The sequence below is a fragment of the Sturnus vulgaris genome, chromosome 3, assembly GCF_052056855.1.
Source record: "Sturnus vulgaris isolate bStuVul1 chromosome 3, bStuVul1.hap1, whole genome shotgun sequence".
Taxonomy (NCBI): Eukaryota; Metazoa; Chordata; class Aves; order Passeriformes; family Sturnidae; genus Sturnus; species Sturnus vulgaris.
This window is the reverse complement of record NC_142245.1, coordinates 109734150-109748374: the sequence shown is the minus strand read 5'-3', so window position 1 is coordinate 109748374 and position 14225 is coordinate 109734150. Positions and strand designations below refer to the sequence as shown.

The 14225-nt window shown below is 44.1% G+C and overlaps 1 protein-coding gene across 3 annotated transcripts in view; it reads left to right on the top strand.

Moving 5' to 3' along the window:
* RUNX2 (RUNX family transcription factor 2) overlaps positions 1-13772 on the top strand; it is a 157064-nt gene extending 143292 nt beyond the window's left edge. For all 3 annotated transcript variants that reach the window (XM_088162514.1, XM_088162515.1, XM_088162513.1), the window contains one exon: positions 12873-13772. In XM_088162514.1, the coding sequence (XP_088018640.1) occupies positions 12873-13552 (680 nt within the window). In that variant the 3' untranslated portion in view covers positions 13553-13772. The remainder of the gene's footprint in view (positions 1-12872) is intronic.
* The last annotated feature ends 453 nt before the right edge of the window (positions 13773-14225 follow it).

Sequence of the window (14225 nt, the reverse complement as noted above, 5' to 3'; positions counted from 1 at the left end):
TCTACAATCTCATCTCTTGTGCTCTGAGAAATTTTGATAATGTAATTCATAAGCAGCTTTATTTTCTGCGTCTTTCTCTTTTTGCAACTCTCCTGGCTTGGGCTGTTTATTACTCCTTTTACAGCAAACTGCCCCATTTCCCAAATACCGCAGGACTTTCTGAACTGCAGCATTTCATTCCATTTGTCTCTCTTTTTAAGAGGCTGATCTGTCTTAAAGAAATTTTTCTCATTTAAAAATAATTTTACTGTGGTTTTACAGTCAGCATGGTTCCCCCCAAAAGAAACAAAAAATCCCTGCAGGCCTATTTCTTCTCCTTCTCCCATGATTACACTGGTGTAAATGACACTGGTGCCAATGGAATTATTCCTGTTTTACACCAGCATAAAAGAGACCAAGTTCTGAAAGATGGGACATAATCAACATCTTCACAAAATCATATCAGGGACCGGGCAGAAGGGTATCTCCATGTATCTAAAGGGATCTCAAACTGGTCTTTCATCTTCAATGCCTCAAAGAGAGGAATATAATCATCCACCAGCAGGACACAACAACCCCCAGGGTGAAATCTAGCAATGCATTTAACACGAAGAAAAGGCAAAAGCAGCACAACACAGCCCCTTAGGAATGGGCCCAAGGAATACAGTGTCCAGCTGAAATTAGTGTTACTATTTGCCTCGTGGAAATGCTTGGGAAGCCCAGCCAAATTCAGGGCTCCAGCCTAGTAGAGCAGCTGCAGTGAGGGCAGTCTCTGTTCCCCAGCGCTCGCAGTCCCAGTGACAAACAGCAATCAGACCGCGGGCCAGCGAGAATGGAGCCAGGCAGAACTAAAATATCCCTGTTGGAGTGCGGTCCCATGAGGACAGTGTTATGTCTTACCAGAAACAAAGAGAAGAGCACATTTCCAGTCTCAAAGACTTCTCTGTCCCATTAAGGAAAGCTTCAGACTACAATTAGAAAAAAAACAAGAAAAAGAGACATAGCCACAGCGTGCCAGTTTGCATCCAAATGCAGCCTAGAAAAAGCAGTTGTGCTCCCAGGAGAAGGTTACTAGCACCCTCTTTGACTGGTGGCTCAAGCCACCTCACTCAGGAGGGTGGGAATGTGACCCTGGAGGGAGATCATCCTCCTCCAAACCGAGAGCCACTGGGTAAATATTGACTCAGAGCAAGGAGTGGCTGAATCACTCCTTCCTATCCTAACAAGGTGTTTCCCTCCTCCCAGTGAGTGAGCAAGCCCACCCTGCACAGCCCAAAATATTAGACAGGAGTTGGTGCCCATGGTGATCAAAGGACATGGGCTCAGACAGAGAGACAGAGCACCTCTGTTTGGACAGGACTGATGTGTTTGTTTGCTCTCAGAGTGGGCAAATTCCTCCTCCATTTAGTTATTCAGGAGGACACATGGTGGCAAGGATGGATAAGTGGAGAGTTGAGGAACTTGGAACCTCCTGGTGCAGTTCTTCTGTTCTTATCACATGCAACACTCCTCAAATTCTCTGACTGCTGTTCCACAGCTGCTGATGGTGTGGTTTCATACACCAGTTAATGGTACAGCAAGGGTCTATGTTCATGAAATCTCTACCCCAAAATGCCCTGAAGTCACAGTGAACTTGTAGAAAGGGGTATGAAAAAGTCCAACTGTCTCAGTTGTCTGGCTGTTTCCAGCTCAGGATTCAACCTGGGTTGGGTGATTTGGATCATAACTCTAAATCTCTTCAGTTCATAGTCTAAGGGTATTAAAGTAAAGCCCTGGAAAGACCTGGGAGCCAAATGATGGTGACCACTGACTGTAGCTATGAATGAGTGTCATGAACTTTTGGGTGGCTCCTAGCTTGTGTAATCCAACTGGATACAAGGGAAGCCTGAGTTCATTGTTGTAAGCTCAGGTCTGGATTTCATTTCATGTCTGCTACAGATTTCCTAACTGGGTCACCATGCTAGCCTGGAACACAGGCATGATATGTTCCTCCTCCACTGAGATGTTACAGAGTTCAGGATTTGATGGTTTAAAAACTGGTTGAAGATCTCCCAGAAAAAAAGGATGTGTAAGGAAAAGCATATGCTATGGATCCCTTTATATACTCTACGTTACCAAAAAGTGTTGTATTTATGTATTTCAAAACTGGGCACTGGGTTACATTTTCATTCCCCAGTACAAAGGCAAATACATTCCAAACAAAGCAATGTTGTTTCAACAAAGCAAGGGTTGAAATCTCTCCAGGGCTTCATTCTGTCTCATTTAGATCGGGCATAAGATCTTAAAGCAGAGTTTAGTGGTCGGCCGATCATGCTCCTCTGGGAAATGACAGAGTGGTAATTCAAAAGGGGTAGTGAAGTACAGCATTGTCTTGGTCTGCAGGACTGTTCTTCAATAAAACCAGCGTCTCACCCAGCTTACAGGAGAACATTTTGTTCCAAAGGAGCTGTGGCTCTTCAATAAACAAAAGAATTCACCTCCGGCTAGACTTGGGTGTAAAATGAAAATGTTATTGGAGACAAAATGTCTTTGTGAAGACAGCATTTCCATGATGCCTGCCACAATTGCCTGGGCATATCGAGCAGTTGAAGTGAAAGAGGATAAAAGGTACATCTCCAAGGCATTGACTCCATGGGCATTTAAAATTCCTTTCAGGCTTGGGAAGTGGTTTCAGTCCAGGCTGGGAGCTCTGAGGAGGAGATAAGCAGCCTGGGTCCTGTCTGGCCATGGGCTGGCACTCACCCTTTTTGTAGTAAGGACTCAGATTTGATCACATGTGAGTTGAATCTTTCAGGACTTTCCCGAAAGGCCTTTCCTTGGAGTAAACAAGTTCTCCCACATCTAACACAAGAGATTGGGAAAGCATCCCAGAGTACCTAAACACAAAAATCTATGAGATATTCCTCCTCCAGTCTGAAACTCCTGGTACACTTGGGAAAGTTCACAAACAGCAAAGGAGTTGTAGGGTCATTCAGGGAAATAATTCATGTCCAGACTGGCACAACTCAGGTGTTCAGATATGGCTGTCTCCCACCCAGATTAACTCTGCAGAAAAGATATGGTCTCTGTGGTTCCTAGGTGTATGAAGATGATAAAAATCACCTCAGGCTGTGCAGTTTCAGGGGATTTTCGTTACAAGATTATTTTCCTAAAAATGACACCATGCCTCTGGGGATGAAACATACTGGGAAATATATGAAAATTTAATCAATTACATGAGTTAGTTCCGACTTTTCTTGCATACTTATGGTAAGATCATTCCCTTGTCATCCTCAGATCACTGAGGGCCTCTTTATTGAACAGTCAAGTTGCCCACTTCTAGCTTGACAAGCAGGTTTTGGCCTTCAAACTCTTAGGCAGAACAGCCCAAGAGAGTCTTTTATGGTGTGTCTAATCATTGCCTTCTACTCCTACTCTTTTATTTCACCTAAAAGCTGCTCACTGAGGAGAACCAACAAACTTGGTTCAGGTCTAGATGGGAGAGGGGACTTTCTTCACTCTTTTTTCACCATCTCCATTTAAGTAATGAGTTCACACAGTTGAAAGGTGGTACAAGATAAGGGCTGCTAGAGCACTGCTCTGCTATGGAGACTCTAAGGCTTAGCAGAAGCCTTGTACTGGGGCAGTTGGATGGTAAATACCCAAGAAAATTCAGAATTCCTGTGTTTCAGTGGGAAGCACAGCCTTTGAGAGAGACAAACCATCCAAAAGCACACCATGGAAGAGGTTCAAGGTAACCCAGCCTGGATGTAGATTCTTTCATTAATCAGCCCAAGAAAAGCCATCTGGTGTCTGCAAAAGAGTCCTGTCCACTGTTGGCTGGGCATTGTCCTTGCTGGACTCTCTGTAGCAACCTGAAATCTCATTGACTCATGTGAGCCAAATTTCCAGACTTGACTCACTGGCTACTAAAACCATAAGATTGCATGGTGTGTCTCATATTTTTCCTGGGAAAAAAGCCAGCAGGAAAATATAACTATCTTTGGTTAATTAACATCTGAATCTGCTTTGAAGCCTTCAGAGAATATATGTTAAGAAATTAAACTAATCTCAAACCAGCAAAGAAAAATAAACCTAAAATATCTGGACCATCAAGATTTGTTTCTATAAACGTTCCTGGTTGCCTTATCCTGAGATGCTGGAGCATGTCCAGGACAGGACAATGGAGCTGGTGAAAGGTCTGGAGCATGAGTCTGATGAGGAACAGCTGAGGGAGCTGGGGGTTTGAGCCAGGAGAAAAGGAGGCTCAGGGAAGACTTTCTCATTCTCTACAACCATCTGAAATAAGTTGTAGCCAAATGAGGGTTGGCCTCCTCTTCCAGGTAACAAGGAGTAAGATGAGAGGAAATGGCCTCAAGTTCAGCCAGGGGAGGTTTAGATTGGATATTAAGAAAAATTTCTTCACTGAAAGGGTTGTCCAGCATTCAAACATAGCCCAGGGAAGTGGTGGAATCATCATCCCTGGAAGTATTCAAAAAATGTTTAGATATGGCACTTGAAGACATGGTGTAGTGATGGACCAGGCACTCTTAGGTTAATGGTTGGACTTAATGATCTTGGAGGTTGTATGATCCTTTGGTTTAAAGGTAAAATATACACATCCTGTCCACTCTCTTTTGTGTCTTTTAGTACTTGCTGAATGTTATGGGATAATGGATTTATTCTAGGGCCACTTATGACAGGAAGTGCAATTGAGAAAGGTACAAAGAGTAGGCTCACAGGTGGTTTTAGAGAAAATCCTCCTGGCTGATCAGTACCAAAAATTCCCTGCATAAATGGAAAAATTTCCTCACACAATGCAAAACCAAGCTAAGAAACTCATTGCTGTAGGAGTTAATTGCCAAAACCTTGCCAAAGGATGAGAAACAACAACAAAAAAAATGGAACAAGAAGAAAAAGGAAAAAGAAAAATAATAAAAAAATTATGTGATGTTTACAATGCCAATAAGACCATAATAGGGGCATTTAGAAAGACAATAGTACTTATTAGGAAAAGAAAACACGACTCTCAGAGAATTACACGTGTTGGAAAAGCTGTCTGTTTCAAAACAGGAAAACCCTTTGGTGTAGCTAATGGCCAGATTCAGAGAGTTAATTATACACAAGCTCTTTCAGATGCAGTCTATGCAGTTGCAGTTCACTTTGAGCCTGATCTTAAATCAAATCTCTTGGCCTCCATCAAAGGTGATAGTGTAAACATCTGTCTTGGGCCAAAATTCTGATTTGTTAATGGAACATCAGGAAAATTTCCTACAATGGACTAAGGTATAGCTGTTATTGAAGATTTTTTTGATACTTCCTTGGAGACATCATTTACTGACCATTGACAGAGGCAAAATACAAGGCAGTCTGAACAAAATGGTCTGAACAATTATACCACTTTCTTCTTCTTCCTGTTTCTTTTGGCTCTCCAGAAGTAGTTGTCAGTCTTATTTTAGTTTCAGAGGACCTAAAAAGTCTCCCAAGCCACTTTGCCATCCTCGCTAAGTTGCTGAGAAGGGAACATATGTGGGTGGAGGAGATGTTCTTGTGTGGCCACGGGAGGGCTGGGCTGGCAGTCTCCTTACGCACAACAGATTTTTCTTCTGTGCCTTTTTTCTGTGCTGCAAAGGAGAGGGAAAGAACCTTTCCCCAATTTAAGAAGTTGTGTCAGTAGACTCATAGGGCAGAGGAGCTATCAGAGGGCTGCACTGGCAGTGCTGGTTGATGGGGAAGATGAGAGTGGCCTTTGCTCCTGGCTCTGTGATGGACTTCTGTCAAGGCATTTCATTTTGCATGTGCTTCTGTCTGGCCCCCAAAAAGTGCAGCCAGTGTGGGACTCATCTGTGCAGTGCTTTGAGCACAGCAGGACAAATGTGTTAGGCAATGAGCACTGTCATGAGGAATTGCCTGCTGCCCAACAATATTACCTCTCCAACGTGCCTACCTCCTCTTTTCCCATTCCCTCCCCACACTGAGATGTCAGGGCATCCTCAGGGACTCTTCTGTTTTCGGAAATAACAGGAGCTGCAGAGCACTTCAAAAAGTCTGGCTCTGTCCCGTAGGTGTCAAAGAAGGACCTCAGGTTCCTGGAAAATCTGGTCCCAAATGAGTGTAAAAGCACACATTTTGTCAGGAAGTGAATAAAATCTCACTGAAATTAAGCCAGGGACAAAGATGAAAAAGCAGATGGCCCATGACAAACTGTGAGAACGAATTTGTTCGCATGACATGGGAATAAGTATGTACTCATAACAGACTATTACTCAAGAAATTTTGAAAGAGCACAACTCCACAGGAGTCATAATGGGATTAGTCACATAAAGCTCAGTCCAGCTAAGCCTGGTGTACTGTACCTGAAACAGACCCCAAAACAGACCACAACTCAGGGGGGGAAAAAAAAAAGAAACAAATTCCAAAGAGATGCACAAGTTTATGAAGTCAGAAAAACTTTTAAATTAATTAAAATCTGTAGAGTAGGTCGTGGATTGTTATTAGGCTGCTTAAAAAGCAGGAGGCAAGAGGAAGGAGCCTTGCTGAAATGACTCAACCAGTTTGACAGCACAGAGACAGAGTTGGGATGTTTTTGGTGAAATGTCATGGACCCTGGAAGAGACTTTGCCATGTGCTCCATTAGAGCATTGTTCTCTCGACCTACAATTATTTGCAATTATTTGCAAAATCCCTCTAAAAATAAGCCACAAACCAGAGGAATAGGGTTGATTTGGAATACTCTGATCTATTTTTTTTCAAATCAATATTTTGCACAAATCTCCTGACTTGAACAGACATATTTAATTACATAAAAACACTTCTGTCATTAAAGGGAGCAGCATTTTGATATATAAAATATTTTGGGATTTTTCAACCTATGAAGAGAGGACTGGGTTCCTAGGACACATGTGATTTGCTTTATCTAAAAAATAATTAACAATAAACTTGCCTAATGCTTTTATGTATTTTCTATGCATTTCTAAGCTACTCACCTAAAAGAGAGTGTCCAGAGACAGATTAGATTATTAATTAATTAAAGGCTAGACTAGACCCAAAATAATATCTAGAGCCAAATTCTATTTCTGAAATCCCGTGTATGCCAACACTAATCCTGGAGTGCTCACACTGATGCTTCTCTTCAGACCTACTCCACTGTCATCTCTCGTGGCCTCTTCACCCAAGATGGTGATTTAATCCCTTCTAAACTGGGTTGAAGTCCTTTTAAGCCTGACTCAGCCTGGCAGTGGGAAGCAATGCAGCTCCATCGGAATCAAACCTGAGCAGAGCAGGAGGGTTGGCTTCAGATTCAGGTCCCAAAGATGGATTTTGTCCGTGCAAAAGCAGCACCGCCCTCAGTGACGCACATGCTGCTCTTGGGCTTTCATTTACCACAAGCTGTTGGGACTGGAGTTTCACTTCTCACCAGAAAGCGGAGGCAGGAGTATATTTAGACTTTCTTGGGAAGCAGCTGTGCAGTGCAGGGGGAGCGCACACGCACTCGGTCCCGCGGGCACACACAGACACCGACAGCTTTAGAGCAGCTGCACAAACCTGAGCAGAAAGGACACGGCACAGAGGCCTCCTGCAGGTCACTGTCTCACCAGAGAGGCTCATTTCTGCATCTCAGTATCCTTATCATGGAATCACAGTATCACAGGATCGTAGAACAGTTTGGGATGGAGGGAATGTTAAAGATTTTCTCATTCCAACCTCTCTGCTCATTGCAGGGACACCTTCCAGCAGACCTTGCACCAGCCACAACCAATCTGGCTTTGAACACTTCCAGGGAAGGCACATTTTCCCTGAGCAACCTGTTCCAGTGCCTCACTACCCTCTGAGTAAAAATTTTCTTCTGATGCTGAGTCTGAATCTCTCTTCTTTTAGTTTAAAATAATTCCCCCTTTTCCTATCGCTATCTTCTCTTTTTAAAAGTCGTTCTCCCTCACTTTTACAAGCCTCATTGAAGTACTGGTCATTTAAATAAATAAAGTACTGGTACTATTGAAATAGATTGCTTGTTCAGTCCTGACTCACCTTCTCAACCACAATTTCATTCCTTGAAGCACTCTAGGGGCTTCAGGTTCTACTCTCCTGCATCTTAAACCTTATCTCTATGGTTTTGAGCTTTCCAAGGGAACACAGAGGCAGCATTACTCATCTGCTGTTGAGGTTTGTGAGGAAATTGGTGGATGGAGCCAAGCTCTAATCTGTGGTGCCCAGCAATAGGACAAGTAGCAATGGGCAGAAACTGATGCCCAGAAATTCCACCCGACCATGAGGAAGAACTTCTTTCCTGGGCAGTGGCCAAGCACTGGACAGATTGTCCAAAGAGGGTGGGGATGCTGCCTCATTGGGGATATTCCAGAAATGTCTGGACACAATCCTGTGCCCTGAACTCTGGAATGGCCCTGTTTGAGCAAGGGGCATGGACAAGACGACCCTCTGTGGTCCCTTCCAGCCTGATCCAATCTGTGATTCTGTGAAATTACTTGCTACATCTATCTATAAAGTGAGGAATCCAGCTCACCCAGCTCCAGTCATTTAGAAGATACTCAGCCCATCTAAGGTGGTTGACTTACCAGAAGTTCATGGAGGGGAGGGACATTTCAGAGCACAATCCTTCACCCCCGTTAGGGACTTGATAGCTTGGAATGGCTTTACCCCAGAGGTGCTTCTTTCCTGACTGGAGCCAAGAGGACTGCCTCACGCTAGATGCCAGCTAAAGGGCTAATGTTAGATGAGCTGAATCTGTGGAAAGTCATGCTCTTGCTTTTCCCTCAAGGTTTCTTTTTCACAGACCTTTCCCTTGTTAGTTGACAATAGACTAAGAAATCAGAGTTTGCAGCAATTTGGCTCCAAGGCAGATAAAATCAGTAGTCAAACAAAAGCAGCTTAGATAGCCAAGGCTGACTCTAAAGTTAAATACGTGATCTTCTCATACAGCTGAATGCATTTAAAATAACTTTAGTTTGCCATTCTCACAGGGCAGACCATTAATCTTTTGGTAGCATCTATCATCATGAGCAGGACAAGTACCAGGAAATCCCCTAGTGGAGGTGCTCCTCTGGTCGCTCTCATTACTGAATTACCTGCGCTATTTACAGTCCCATGAGTTTTGGACACTGAGATCCTCTTGGACGTGGCAGAGCAGAAGGTTTCCCTCCTATTTGCAAATAGGTAAAATAAGGATGTACAATGACTTTCCTTTTGGGAGATCCATAGTAGATCAGGAGGGTAGAGAAGCTGAGCAGTCATTTTTATGCACTGGTACAGCTCTCTTTTGCAATGTAGGCATTTTCAGATCATGACATCCATAACCAAGTTCATTATCCAGCATTATTCCCAGCAAAGTGATGAGGATAAATCTCTCATTATAGCAATAAAGAAGTGATGCTCAACTTATTTAATCCACTGAATGCATAGAAAGGCTTGGGAATTAGATAAGATGTAGACAACTATGCTGTAGATTGTGACTGTGTCTAGACAGAAAAGCCAAAGGTGACTTGAAGGAATGGCATGAAGCTGTATCAGGGGAGGTTTATATTGGATATTAGGAAAGGTTTCTTCACCCAGAGGGTGGCTGGGCACTGGAACAAGCTCCCCAGGGAAGTGGTCATGACACCAAGCCTGGTAGATCTCAAGAAAAGCTACAGTACACTCTCAGAGACATGGTGTGATTTTTGGGGTGGACCTGTAAATGATCAGGATTTGAACTCAATGAGCCTTCTAGGTCCCTTACAACTCTGGATATTCTGTGATTCTGTGACTGGAATCCCATCTCAGTGAAACAATCCTCCTGAAGGATGAGGCAAAGCTGCTTGTGCATTCAATCTGAAAGAAGTGACTCTTGAGGCTGCTCAGAGAGATACATCTTATGTGTCTAAGCCTTCATTTAGGGGACTTTCCCTCTATACACAAGATGGAAAATGCAGGGATTTCCAAGGAATTTCTTCACCAAGCATTTTAATTCAGTTGTTTACATGAAGTTGATCCCAACCCAGGTTTTCTGAGCCCTGGATTCACTCCCCCAACTGGCGATACAAATTTTCTTCTAAGCCACAATCTTGCCTTGTCTTTGCATGTGGGACTAGGCTACAGCATCCCCTCAGCTTCTGTGGACTGGGTGTACTGGGAGATGCTGAATCACAAGGAACAGGTGGGCTGATATCTTTAAGGAAGGTGACTATATTTGTCTGAGCACTCTGACTTCAACATCTCTCTTCTCTGCAGGCATCCATTCAACCCCACTTAGCTCCAGCTCTGTCTAGGTGTGGATTGAACAACCCCAGCAGTGGCAATCTACCTGGATGCTCCTGTTAAGACTTTCTGTGAGGGCTGTACAAAAGAAGTGGAAATAACTGAGCACAAAAGTTGTGATGAGTTGCAATGAGAGAAAAAAACAAAAACAACCTGAATTAGAGAGGAAGAAAATAAAGAGAATCATCTGTTTGTATCTGATACACAACAGTAGTTGCTTGCTCCATGCTTCATCCTACTCAGAACTTCCATATAATTGGGCTTTCTCAAACACACCCCAGCAATTTTGACCTTGGAGAAAAAATTGTTGGAGCTGTTTGAGCAGGGTTTGTGACTAGGCAGTCTGCAGAGATCCCTCCCAGCCTCAGTGATGCTGTGATTCTGCAGTCTTTGGATGCTGAGCAGCTGGGTCAGACCCATCTCAACCATCAGTCACTCTGGCTTCTATGATCTGAGCATTGCAACAGCTCCCACATGTCCTGGACACACAAGGATCCGTGTGCAGGTGTCCAGACACCCATGTGGAATTTCTTAGATGGAAGTATGGGAGCCTGATCAAGCTGAGCAAGTTGTGCTTAAAAGCTGCATGGCATAAATAAATCTTAAAGGGGGATTAGGGCAATGACAAGGCTGTGGCTTCTGATAGGGAAACCACACTGTTTGGAAAGGTTTCAGCTAAATGGAAGGGCCTTTGGTGTCCAGATTTTTGCCTCAATTTTTGTCTGTGTAAGTTGCTACTCTTTGTATATTAACCCCAGTATCTCTGACTATTTAGGAATCTTTTGTGACAGTTATTTGCCACAGTGCTAAACCAGATTACATCAAGGTTTGTCGAGCTTCCTCTGCTCTCAAATGTATGGAAAAACATTACACTTAATTTGGTTTGCTTGGGCAGTGTGGACAGGGATTAGCCACACTATATATGGACCATAAACACTGTTCTGGTTAACACCACGGTGCAGCCAAACCTGAAACTTTCATCTCAGTCCTTGCAAACTTTGGTGGTTTGGATGGAAAAGGAACCTGTAGTTGAGCTCTGCTTTATTTTTGTTTTTGTTTTGAAAAACCAAAGGCAAATCAGCACTTTGTAAGCCCAAAATCCAGCATCCTCAGCCCACCTCCAGTGCACAGGGGTAGAGTGCCTGTGTAGGCAGGGACTTTGTATTGGGAAGAAAGCCAATGCACAAAGGAAGGAAACCATTTCAAGGAACCTGCAGTAACTCTCCATAAAAATCTCAGGAACATAAAGGCAGACTCAATTTTGTGTCATAATCCTCTCCAAGCAACATGTGTGTCTGGTTAAGAACAACATAGTAGACCCATGTGGGACAAAGATGGACTTTTCCTGGCTGCATGTCCAGCTGATTTGGTATTAGGAATGACAGGGAAAAACCTTTTGCTTTTTTGAGTCAGAATTTCAGTTTGCTATCTGGAATACCAAAGCAGCCAGTAATGAAAATGAATTTCTCACATCAGATTTTTTAGATGCCAGAAATAATAATAGCATAGTGTTAACACCTCAGCACTTGGCCTTCTCTAGGTTGTTTTAACCTAGATAAATTTATTAATTTGTGTCTTTGTATCCACAGCAGTGCCTTAAAATTTTCAGTTAATTGCAGTAAAAGTTGTTTTAAAATCCATCTGTCTTACACTGACCACTCCTGTAGCATCTCACCACCCTTTCTATAATGTGTTCCCAATGCTAAAATAAACACGTACAGCATGATATAGTAATTCCACCTAAGAAAATCTTTGAGGCTATTGAAAAGGTAAAATTTCTGATTCTATTTCTGGCTTTCAGAATGATTGTATGGTATTTAGCAACTGGGCACAGTGGGTACAGCACCTTAGACCATCATGTGGCTCTCCAAGCTTCTTTATGTGGTCCAGAGGCTGCTCTTTCCTCCTGTGCTATATCTGATGGACTCAGTCCAAGCAAGAATGTTTCTAATGACCTTAGTGGACATTAGATGAGGTCCAGTGAACTACTTCCAAGAGGGCACAAATGTCAGGCTGGGATGCACAGTGTCAACAATTTCTTTCTGTCTCCTTTTTTGATTTTTGTATCTGAAGTTGCTGAAGGGATCTAGGCAGGGATATACATCAAGCTTTGATTGTGTGAACTCTGCCATGTTTCCACACATTTAAAAAAAAAAAAAGAAGGGTGTAAGCCACCAGGTAGCTCTTATTGTGTCTGGTGTTTAGCTGTCAAACCAAAATGCTGAAAACTGGGACCCTCTGTAAAGCAGCAATTAATTTTAGCTCTGGCAGAAGCTGTCCAGCCCTCCCAGGACATCTGAGTCACTTAGAATATTACCATGGTTCCATGGCTGGCCAGGAAAACAAGTAGGTAATTCACCAGCTAATTCATAGCTATGAGATGCCAACCAGAAAAATGTTCAGGCCTGTCCACAGGCTTTATGAAGAATGAGAGTGGAAAGATAATTTACTTTTATAATATTTATTTCATGCTTACCTACAATAGGCCCTTGTCTTAGATTACATCTGTTCTTTTCTAATGGGCCTACAGAGAGTATCACTGCCAGCTGGTGAATTTTCTCCTTTCATCAAAGAAGGCCTGGTCCCATTGAGGGGACAGCAGGCAACATTCTGTATGTAAGTACATGTGTGAATCAAAGCTCATGGTGTTATCTTCCTTGCAGATTCAGATCCTTGCACTCCTGATGCTCCACCTGCTGCCACTTCACCACCAACTTCTGAAGAGCCTGGACCTTTCACAGCTCCAGCATCGCCCTCCTGTTCCTCTGACACTGGCACTGCATCATTTTCACCACCGTTACCCACATGTGTTGCAGCCTTACATCCAAAACCACCTCCTATTTCACCATCAACATCCACTTCTGCTGCCACTGTTCACCCTGGACTTCCTTCCCTTCCTGCTCCCTCTGCCTCTACTCCATCCCTGCACCCTGGGATTTATCTGCCAGTTGTCCCACCCAGTGGTGCCACCCACCTCATCAACTGGCTGCCCTTCCTCGCCTCGGCAACACTCGCCACCATTCAAGGCAAGGAGGAGGACCAGCCACCCATAAGCACAGGCTCCCTGGAAGGCATGAAGCCCTGCAGCAGCCCAGCCCCACACCCCTCCCAAGAGGAAAATCTCCAGGCAGCACCCATGGCAAGCAGCACTCGAGGGGCTGAGTCCCCACCGCCGGCTGCCCAGGCTGTGCCCGCGGGCTCCGAGGCGTCGGCGAATGTGAGCGACATCCTGGCAGAGCTGCGGACCATGAACAGCCACCTGTCCACTATTGCCCGAGCCCTGACCCAGCTGGCATCGTCCCTGGCACCCCAGCAGGATGCTGGTGGCACCCCACCACCTTAGTGCCAGATTTCACAGGTAATGGTGTTGGCCAGAGGAAAGGGACCATCCCCAAACCTGCCCATACCATTGGAGCAGATTTGCTGCGGTCGTGGACACCGCCCATGTCTCCCCAGTGGGTTTTTCTGTTTGTTTGTTTGCCCCTTGTAAATGGCTGCATATATTAAAAAATAGTTTTGTGGTCTTGTTAATAAAATTGTTTATGTTTCTCGCGTTCCTTTCAGATGCGCTCGCTCCCCTCCTCTCGCCCATTCACTACATGAGCACTGGTAGGAGCTGGTGAGGTCTCACTCAGAAAATGCTGGGAATCTGAAGTGGTGAGAAGTTACCCACGAGAAAATGCTCGAGGAGGTGACAAAACCACTCTGGCCAATGTGGGGGGACACAGAAAGGAAAGGACACAATGAAACTCTGAAAAATTTCCATGTTAATCCCCATCCATATTGAATGGCACAGCTCTGTTGAACTTGGAGCCCTTCCCAGTGCACTAAATCTCAGGGGGAATTGTAAGTACCAGTGCAGGTACAAGCCATGATAAATTGTTCAGAATACAAAGCAGGGTTGTCTAAGCAGCACTAGGGCTGAACAGCTACCAAACAGCCTCATCCACCTCATGCCCTCTGAGAGAGAGAGAGAAGTGAAGGTGCTTAGCTCAGGTCAATCTGTCTTACTTGCC